Here is a 10,849-nt window from a genome sequence, read left to right as displayed (position 1 = left end):
TTCATTACTGCTAAGTTACAAGTTCCAAGGCTCAAGGGTATGACCAGAATACAAAGATAACCGTTTTTCTTTTATTTATTCGTTTACGAAATGTGTCTTCTTCTCTCTCTCTCTAAGCTTTTATACAAAACAATAAAGACATAAAAAAGTTCATTTACAAACCAAGAACAAAGGCCTTATGCTTGCTTTATGTACAGCCAAAATCTCTTTCTTGTTTGTTTTGTGTGTGTGTTTTTTTTGTCTCTTCCCTTAGAAGTCATATGCATAGCAGATAGAGAAAGCCTACCTTTTCTTAGCCTTGGTTGTTCTTGTATACTAAACCCAAATTTATTTATACAGTGGGTTCACAACAATGGCAAAGACATTTTTTTTCTTTCCATAATTTATCATCATAACTTAGAAAAAAAGAACCCAAGAGGTTTTTTTTTTATTATTATTATTGAAAAAAGAGAATAATCTGCAGAAAGTAAGGCATCACTGCTTATAGGAGTGAGTTTGCGGGTTCAGAGTGAGAGCAGGTCTCTGCACCTGAGTTGTAGCACATGCATAGATCTGGAGACAACAGGAAAAAAGTTCAGACTCTATTAAAAAAAAAACAAAAAAAAACAAACAAAAAAAACCAAGTTGGTGATCTTGTAACAGTTAACTATTAATTTGGGGGGTGGTACGGAGAAAATGAGTTCTGTTGTATAGGAGCACCCCTGAAAGGTAAAGAACGATCTGACTGGGATATCAATGTTTCATATGCTTCTTTTTTTTCCCCTCTCTTCCCTCCAATTTCCCGATCTAGCTCTATTGTTACCTCGCCGGCTACATATCTGGCATGTGACTTCCTCGTGCCACTCTCAGATGAGTGTGAGTGTGAATGTGAATGTGAGCAGTGTTTTCACCTACTGTAGTTCAACGGCAGTGGCAATGTTTTCCAACACTGAAAATCTAAATTGTTGAATCCAACATTCTAAAACACTATCAGTTTCACTATCATATACTCATACTATATACTGTGCAAACTGTATATAGTAAAAATTAGCTTACAGCTTTTGAATTTTTTTTTTAAATACGTGTCTAATCAAATGGAAGAACCAAAAGAATAAGTGTTGTCATGTTATGTAACGATTACACTTGGCGAACAGTGTGAATATTTATTACTCAGTGGCACAGAGCATGCAGTCCATCAATGGTTAGAAAATCTTTTTTTTTTTTTTTTTCAGTTTACATACAAGCCTTTAAGCACTTAAAAAAAATGAAGGGTAGAAGAACTGCACTTCAGAGAATGTCTTCCTCCCTCAAGTCCCCAAGGATACAGTAAACAACATCAGAGCATAGAGCGCAGATCCTTCATTTAATGTTGCTATGTGCCCTCCCTCCTAAAGGGCAGTGTGTTTGTGTATGAGAGTTTGCGCACACACGCACGTATGTGTGTGTGTGTGTGTGTGTGTGTGTGTGTGCATGAGTGTTTAGGGAGAGATGTCCTCTTTCGTTTCCTTTGATTTCCTGTTCAGTCACAGGCCAGCTGCTGCCCTCCTCAGAAGTGGTCGATAAGCACAGACACACAGTTGGCCCCCACCAGGTAGTTAGGGTCTCCAGGGAGAGCTTTATTCTGCCAACTTTTTGGGTCACCTACATGTGTATGAGAGAAAGAGGGAAAGGGAGAGAGAGAGGGAGAGGACATAACAGCAAGTAGAGAAAGAGAATGATGAAAAGCTATGTCTTCTTGCTTACACGCACTTAAAAAACCTTTTTTCCCAGATAATGGCAAGTTAACCTCAAAACTCCATTCAAACAAATCAAAGTTCTCATTTTTGTGATAACAAAGATTCGATTTTGCAGCTACAGATCGAGCATGAAAGCGCACTTAGTAAGTCAGAGGGCAAAGCTTAAGTCAAAAGTTTGACCTAGAAAATAAAAGAAACCAGATTAGCAAGTAAGAGCCATGTGGATCAACAAAACTTTCTCATCAGCCCAGCCCCCAAACATCATCATTTTACACCATAGTACTTTTTTTACTGCCAAAATGAGCCGTCATCATCTCAGCTGAGCACGCTCACTCCCCAGTGGGTGAAGTGAGTGACCAAAGAGCACTGCACTCTTCAGATCAAAGCACTCTGCAGTCACTAGCGTTGAGCACATGCATCACTTGTTCTGACAGAGAGAACTGTGGAGAGCTGGAAAAATTACACTGCAATTACACTGCAATCTGGAGTAGTGCAGCTTTTTACATCTTCTTCTGATAAAAGTATCGGGCAGGGTAACTCAGTGCTGCAGTGGAAAAAAAAACTTCTAAGAAATACAAGATTGTATTTGGATGACAATTCTGTCGAGTAATATACTGGATTATGATTGGTGCTCATCAGCTCTCTCGCATAAGGCAGAGACGTGTCAGAACAAGTTCTGTCTGATAGCATTCGGCAGTCGGTCCAGAACAGCCATACTGAAAGCCAGTACAACTCTACCAGTCTAAAGCCTGACTGGAGAGTAAGGTAAGGGGAGTAGGGAGAGAGGGAGACGGAGAGAGAAAGAGACAGAGTTACAGTGAGAGAGAGAGAGAGAGAGCAAAAGGAGCGTCTAATAGGAAGCTAAAGAATTATTTTACAGTAAGAGGATTAGAGAACGGAGCACAGCCCTATAATCCCCTGACAATAAAACAGAACAATAAACGATGCTCTCTTCTCATTTAAATCTTCAAGTCCAATTTGAAAATGGAGGGTAATTAAGTGGCTAATCCATGGAAAGGCTATGTTTACCACTACAGAGTGCCCATGTCTCCACTCCCCTGTAAAATCCACTGTCCTCACTGACAGGCAGAGGTAAGCTAGACAGTGGCATACAGTCATAGAGAAACCTAACAAAAAGTTAAGATATTTTGGTAATTGGAGATGTCCCTAGTGCTATCATTTACATGGAAGGCTATTTACAGGTATCGTTTAAATGGACTACGTGTACCAGAAGATGTTTGTTTTGACTGTGCATGTTTTGTAGGGCTCTTCTTCCTACTCAGTGAAACTAAGTTATCCATTGTTGATTCTGGAATATGATTTTCAGAATTTCAACTGAAATGACTATTTTGTGCATGATAAACACTGGTGTTGTTTGTAGCATACTTAAGAGACTGGGGTTCATCTTGATTCATAATATTAAGTGATTAAGGATCAGTTTCCGGGCAGCAGAGAAATGCACTTTGTGGCCTTAGGCAGTCTTTTGTAGCCGGGACATTGTAAAGCAGTTTTATCTGTACTGTATAATTGACTTTAACTATTATTACAATACAACTGAAGTAGAGTAACAGGCCAGTGCGCTGCATCTCAGAGTCTCAAACGTAGGGGTGGCTATGTGAGAAACAGTATGAATCAGAAACAATAAGGTGAGAATGAATGTGAAATAGCCGTCTAACCAGAGAGGCTATACAAATATCTTTGGTACTTGTGGAGTTTTTTTAAAGACATGTGAAAGAGAGAGTCGCGACCATTATGAAATGCAACTCTCGTGTTCATGTCATCATAGTAAATTTGCTAGAACGCTATATGAAAGAGAGCTTGATCTATAATGGGAGCTTGTTTTTGTTGAATCTATATGACCAATGTAAATGGGGGCATGCAGAGGGTAGACAGAGTCTGAAAAGGAGAAATAACAGTTATTAAACTCACCATGAGAAAGGCAATGAGCAGAAACAACTCTGACCTTGAGACTACAGAAAAATCAATACCAACTAAATGATAAATGGGATACAGAGTGAACGAGCGAACGAGTGAGGAAATGCACAGATGAAAACCAATGACCCGAATATGAAACATGAGACTGAATTCCCCCCCCCCCTCAAATGAACCCATAAAACCATGAATTTGTCACAAAGCCAGCCCAAAGACCCCCAAAAAGGACAGAGATAGGACAGCGTACCCGACGAGGAGTCGGAGGATTTTAGAGCAAAAGACCAACCATCAGGGGTCATTGACGCACAGTGAGGTAAGCGCAGCTCCACAGGCTTCAGGAACTTCAGGCCGTGAGGACCACACATCACCAGTGGACTCAGCAGGGTCTCACCTGGACGGACACACACACACAATCGTTAAGTTTAACTCATGCAGAAACACCACATACACACACACACACACACATATACCGTGTATGTGGGTGCGAAAAATAGTTCAAAGACATGAAAAGAATATGACAGTTTACATAGCCTGGTCTATAAATGGTTACTACGCATATGCACAAACATACTAATGTAACTGTCTGTACAATGGATACAGGACAAAATCCATGCAACCAACCTAAGAAACAGTGGGAGACAAATGGATGAGTCACCTCAATTAAAAACACTATACATAAGAAATTACAAATGCAATAGAATACAACAGCAAAAAATAAATTACTGATCAGTTAATCAGCACATCCATAAAATGGTCCATAGTAACATCAATAAACTTATAGAAACTTTCTAAATTCAAAAACAAATTTAACGCTCTTAACATTTCCCTGCGAAACATACACACACTCAATTCTCATGTGCTGCTTTTCTGGGTTAGATAAAGTATGTACCTACAGGCTGTTAAGGACTATGTAAAGTACGTGCCTACAACCATGCAACAAGAGGTGACAGGCAATTTTTACACTGTCATTACGCGTTTGGACGCTTTCGAAGTTAATTAGCATTTTAAACGAGTACCCTCATTTACCAGCTGTCTCATTACGACCGGACAAGCAATACAAAGGAATTCGCTGACGCGCCATGGCCCTCCGATGGGAAAGAGGTGTTAAAGTTGATTTGAAGCAGTGGAGGGGTGCGTGACTGACCTTTCTCCTTGTCCAGAGGGGGCAGAATGCTGTTGTCCCGACACACTTTGAAGTAGATCTCCTGTTCCACTCCGTCAGGGATGGCACCCTGAGGGATGATAATGCTCACGCCCGTTTCTATGGAGCTCAGGACCCCGCCGTTACAGTTGAAGATTCCCCTAGCCGTGGCAACCACTGTGTGCCCTTCATCATCGTCATCATCCTCCAGAGCACTCGTACTGAGGGGAAAAACATGCAGCAAAAAGGCTTAGAGCCATCAAAGGAGGTGTTGAGCCTTGTTATCTTTGAGTAAAGAAACTTGGTTAATGATTAGAACAGTGAAACGTTTGTGACGTGACTGTTGAGCCAATGTGTGAATTGTTGCGGCACTTTAATAAATCTCTTCCTTTTAAACAACATCATAAAAAAGGCTAAAAATCCTGCGACAGTCTATCCTGAAAAATGTAGAACTTTCGATGGTTCTGCAGTGCGGCGATGCTTCATGAAAATGAAGCCAAATTTGCATGTGTAAGTCTCTGCTGCCCCCTACTGGCTGACTCTGGATATTAATACTCTAGCACAAACCGAATCTCAGCCGCCAGTTACTGAACATACAACAGCTGTGTCCCCTTAAAGAAATACAACACGATGTTAATAAAAAAAAAAAAAAAAATGAGGAACCCCATTCACAATGTGTGTTCTCCATTTCTCCCTGCCTGTGAAAGATATACACAGTTGTGCCTGAAGCAGCTGTAAATGAATCAGTGGAGATGGCCTTACCTGACTGGGATGGCCTTTGGCACTGCGTTAATGTTGTTGTTTTGTAGTTTAGACCTGTGGTCCATGGTGCGGGTGAAAGTGTCAACTCCACTGTCATGGTCCATAGACTGGGGAGAGGTCTGGGGCTTGGCTGTGCTGTTGACTGGAGCTTTACTGGTCCCGTCATTCTTGTTCTGGGTTTCACTTGGCAAAAGGTTGTGGTTAAATTTGGGGCTGTCGAACTTGCGCTCGAATGGTCGGGCAGAGGTGGTGTAAGGTTTGGGAACGTAGCGGTTGTAGCTGGATGTGGCGGGAGCTCCAGAGGGTTTGGGAGGTTCCCCAGTGCCGTTCACAGGGGATTTCTCGGGGAAGCTCTTCTGAGGCAGGTAGTTAGTCTGCACGGTGTCTTCATGGCTGGGAGCCTTGGGTTTAGGAGAGCCATGAGGATCAGGAGGCGAGCTCACTGCGATACACATGTATGTGTGTGTGTGTGTGTGTGTGCGAGAGAGAGAAAGCATGTGTGTGAGTGTGAGTGGGAGTGAGAGAGAGAGAGAGAGAGATAGCGAGAGAGAGAGATATGAAGAGATTGTTATCATCTCACATGTAATATTACTCAGTTTGACAGCATTATAAACTAAAGTCTTTCATCTAATCCGCAGACTCCTGACCCCTTACCTTCAGGTTTGGGCAGTGTTGGGGGTGGGACAGCAGGGGTTACCTGGGGAACAGGACTAATCTTCTCCACCGACTCGGTCCTGTAATATAAGATGAGATAAGATAGAACTATACACACACATTACACATATAAAACACCCAAACACCCCCCTCTTGAGCAATACAGTCCTCCAAAGACACAGAGCTTTTACATATCAGATTGTCTAATACCATTTACTGGTCTCTACACTATTCTAGAATACCAGTGTGTACATCAAATACACCTTTACTGGACACCAGTAGCATTACTTACTTGGGTAAAGGCAAAATCAATAGTCCCTGTTAAAAGCTTTATTGCGTCTGAGGTTTAATGTGAGTGTATATGATCCTGGTCTGGGTGTGTGACTGGAGGCTTGGAGGGTCTGTCTATAATACTCGATATCATCCCGCTGGCTCGATTTAGTTAATGAAGCATGTTCATTACGCAGATGCCTTCTGGAAAATATGAGCTCGTGAAATGCATGTGGGACTGAGTGCTGCGATGCAAGTGACAGGAGATTTACTGCTTAAGTCATAAACACTGACATAAATTCCAGAGCTGGGCGTGGAGAGAGAGCAGCTTTACTCAGGTTCATTTCAAAGCTTTTATGAGGGCTAAAGAGGAAATGGGTTGGTGTTAGGTGAATGATCTCAGATGAAAGGTGCTAAGTGTAAGAAGAAAGATGGGTTGTCTTTTTTTAAAAAAAAAAAAAAAAAAAAAAGATGGGCAATCTCTATCAGAGGGTGAAACTGTTCTCTTCCATACCCATACTCAGGAGGCGAGTGTGTGCATGCGTGTGTGAGATTACGCGTACGTGTTTGTGTGTTAATTTGGGAGAACATACCCTGGGTGTGTGAGTAGGTGTTGATGTGTTACTGCCTGTGCGTGTGTGTGTGTATTACCTTTGGTGGTTGAACCCTGGCTGTGTCTGAGGCTGGGCTGGTTGTCTGACGGCACTGGGCTGAGGAGCCACTTTGCTATCGAGGCGGCGGTCGAAGTAAGACAACTGTTTCCTGTAGTACTCCTCATCCTCGTCTGGGTCATAGTGGTTGGAGCGGACAATGTCATCGGCAGCTTTAGACTGGGGCTGCTGAGGCTCCGGGGCTCTGCGGACACATAACACACTTACTGAAGAGAAACTAACACACACACACACACACACAGAAACACACACACAGACAGACACACACACGCACAGCAGTGCAGACCTGGATACAGCTACCTTAATAATGCAATGAGAGGTTAACAGCATTGGTCTAAACTTGGAACAGTGAAACATGTTTCCAAAGCTAATGAATCAATGGCCTGACACTCCTCACAGTTAAACATGACTAAAAATCTAAAATCTCTGTGGCCTAGTAGTACATAACAATACAAATATGACAATTATACAAACTATTTATCAAAAATTTATAATCATTAATGACACAAAAGTCAACAATTATTCATTCTATAAATGAATGTAGTAACACTTACTAGAACTAACAAGACCTAATACGCTTTACAGTAAATGCTTCATATTTAAATTCACTGCATGTCCACTAGGTGGAGCTGTATGCACACATGGTTGCAAACATCATGCAGTTGCATTTGAAGTAATGTAACCAATTGTCTCTCAACAATAAATCTCTCCTGAAAGCCATATCAGCTTAATCATTCAGACAGGTTTTGACTGAAGATCCTGTAAGGAGAACAGCAGTAGCTTGGCATAATGCGAGAGAAGTGGAAGACCCAAGGCCCCACAGTTCACCATCACACTGACCTGAAGGTCTTCTCCTGATCCAGGTTACTGAGAGAGTTGGCTTTGGGCACAGAGGCTGCACCTGGTTTGGGAACCATATCTGCAGGCTGAGAGAAAGAGAGAAAGATGCAGAGAGAGTTGGAGGAAGATAAGCTTTAGTAAGCAGACACTTCTAAGAGTAAAAGACGTGAGTATGTTTAAAGGCTTTTACCCTGAGGCCGGGGTCTGCCGTCTCTCTAGCCCTGTCCACAGACACCGAACGCTTGTTCTCGAACATTTTCACCCTCGTTAGCACCGACTGGGGCTTCATCGCCGGGTCCTCCTCGGCCTCGGCGGGGAGTGGGGGTAAGGGTTTCGTTGCCGTGGCAACTGCCGCCTCCGGTGGAGTGGAGAGAGGCTCTGGTTTAGGAGAAGGAGCAGGAGGAGCTTCAGTGTTCTCGTAGCCCCTCTGTGGGGGTTGACTGTAGGGGGCTCCCTGGGAGGGGTCCATGTAATTCTGCCTAGGGGGTTCGGGAGAGCGGGAGGCAGCTGGTGGAAACGTGGGGGGCTCTTGGTCATAACGCAGGCGTGCGTCGTACCCCGCCGAGGCTGGGGGAGGAGGTTCTTCGTAACGCGCCGGCCCTGGTTTGCCGTAGCGAGGTCGACCGTCGTACCCCAGCGGGGGACCGTCATAGCGTGGCTGAGGGGGGCTGTAGTTTCGCTCGGGGGCTTCTTCGTAGGTCAGACGGGGGTCATAACCAGCAGGATGTGGAGGTACAGCTTGAGCTGAGGGCGGGTGGTCGTAGGAGGACCACTGCTCATCGTAAGGAGGCACACGGTTCTCGTAGTGCAGGTGCGAGTCGTAGTTCCGAGCCTTTGGTTCCATGTAGTTGCCACCGTCATAGCGGTAGGGAGGGTGGTCGTAATCTCTGTATGGCTGTTCCTGGTACGGGGGATCAGGAGTGTGGGAAGCTGGTGCGGGTTGCTTCAGTCCAGGACTCACTCTCACTGGTTCGTCCATACTGTAAATTTCCTTTCTGTAAATCTGACAATCGGAGGGGGGGGGGGGGGGGGATTATTAGGAATGGTTGCTGCACATGGAAAAACAAGAAGTCATATATCCAGAACAGAGCAATATCCAAAGTTGAATGGACAGTGAGACACTATTAATACAGGTTAATGGCTGAAGACTGAAGCTTAAAGTCGGCAGAGAGACCTGTAATAGAGGAGACTCAGAGTGAAGGGTTACTGAACAATTAAAACAGGAGGTAGACAGAGAAGTGTGGTACATTTTGAGATGTGTTAAAATAATAAGAGGCCCAAAACCAGTTAACAAAGAAATAAATAGAAAACGATCCACGCAAAAATGACTGTCCTGCAATACAACGTTTGGCAAATATACAGGCACTACAAGTTTAACTTAATTTAAAATACATGAAATTTGAAAATTAGCCCATAAAAAAATTCAAGGAAATCCCTATAGATTCCGACTCTGACGGAGCATTGACATATATAGTAATTTGGGAAGAGAATAACTGGGCTATCTTTCAAAGTCTGTATCAAAGCAAAATAATTATTACAAAAAAAAAAGTTTAAAACACTCTCAAAAACCTGAAAATGAACCCAAAGAACCTCTAATCAGAAGATCAAAAGAACAATCCAATCAGTCCAAATCAACCATTACAGTACTGCCAGCCATGTTGCTACCAAAACCAAAACCAGTTAAGACAAATAACAACCCAGACATGACACTGCCATGCAGGCGTAAACAACAGTGAGTGTCTCAGACTCTGACCTGGCGGGTGTTCCCTAAAGTAGGATCTTTTGGTTAGCGAGACAGCAAAACTGTCCGACGCTGTCCTTTAGAACAGCTAAAGAATGTAAAGGAGAGTCTTGCTTGGGACTTTTTTAACCAAGCAATCATGAAACATCCCTCCACTCCACCACAACCCACTGTTGTTTACTGAAGCACCGAGACACAAACACACACACACACACACCCTCTCTGACGGAGGCACACACAGAGAATAGCACGCATGCAGGCGTGAGAGGAAGCGTGATGATACACACAGACAGGCGGAGCGAGAGGGCAGACAGCAGTCAGACCGGTCCGGACCGGACCGGACAAGAGCACGTCCGGCGGTGGGCGGCTAGCCAGGTACCTTAGGTTCTGACCCGGGGGATCCGGATTGGTTGGGGTCGTAAGTCGGGGGCTGAACTAGCTCGGGGCTGGGCCTTGTGAGCGAGCCAGCCTGAGGGGAAACTGTAGGGGGCTCTTCAGCACTCACACCCTCTACATTTACAGTATGGTCAACAGCAGGGGGCGCTGGCTCTGCCAGGGAATCAGGCTGCTGGGGAGGAGCAGCCTCTGCTTTCTGTGAAGTGGTTCAGAAACGTTTAATACACGCACTGGCGCCAGGGCGAACACCCTCAACCTTCTCTCTTCCTCCACACCTTCTATCTTCCTCAGCTCTAGTCTTACTGATCTAACGCTTTATTGTAATACTCACTGAGGAAAGCTGAATGTTGAACTATGGGGTTCCGTGTGGTGTAACTGTAAGAATTTGCACGGGGACAGGTTTCTGTTGTTAATATAATTTGATACGAGTTTAATTCTAAGGTTACAGTACAATAAATAGCTCTTTCATATTTTTTTTTATACACATCATAAACACTTTGGTGATTACGGCGGTCAGTGGACCCAGAATAAATACATTCACAGCAATACTGTACGTTTTCACACTGATAAATCCATCATGCACAGTGAAGTCTACTGCCAGTCTGATTCCACAGAGGGAAAAACTATGAGCACCACACAGTTGGATACCAATTACACACACATGACACAGACAAAGCTTCAGGTCTCGTCCCTCGTTCGGTGAGGACACCAACAATTACAGCAACAG

General features: G+C 43.8%; 1 protein-coding gene across 1 annotated transcript in view; it reads right to left on the bottom strand.

The window, feature by feature from the left end:
- Window positions 1–1,426: 1,426 nt before the first annotated feature.
- The window catches only part of tjp1a (tight junction protein 1a), an 85,925-nt gene continuing 76,502 nt past the window's right edge, over window positions 1,427–10,849 (bottom strand). Inside the window, exons 23-31 of the mRNA XM_030794201.1 lie at window positions 10,106–10,318; window positions 8,176–8,988; window positions 7,986–8,071; window positions 7,126–7,329; window positions 6,205–6,284; window positions 5,551–5,992; window positions 4,792–5,009; window positions 3,895–4,038; window positions 1,427–1,620 (exon numbers count right to left, since the gene is read on the bottom strand). Coding sequence (XP_030650061.1) covers window positions 1,526–1,620; window positions 3,895–4,038; window positions 4,792–5,009; window positions 5,551–5,992; window positions 6,205–6,284; window positions 7,126–7,329; window positions 7,986–8,071; window positions 8,176–8,988; window positions 10,106–10,318 — 2,295 coding nt within the window. The 3' untranslated portion in view covers window positions 1,427–1,525. The remainder of the gene's footprint in view (window positions 1,621–3,894; window positions 4,039–4,791; window positions 5,010–5,550; window positions 5,993–6,204; window positions 6,285–7,125; window positions 7,330–7,985; window positions 8,072–8,175; window positions 8,989–10,105; window positions 10,319–10,849) is intronic.

The sequence above is a fragment of the Chanos chanos genome, chromosome 2 (genome assembly GCF_902362185.1).
Source record: "Chanos chanos chromosome 2, fChaCha1.1, whole genome shotgun sequence".
Lineage (NCBI taxonomy): Eukaryota > Metazoa > Chordata > Actinopteri > Gonorynchiformes > Chanidae > Chanos > Chanos chanos.
This window is presented reverse-complemented; position numbering and strand designations above follow the sequence as displayed.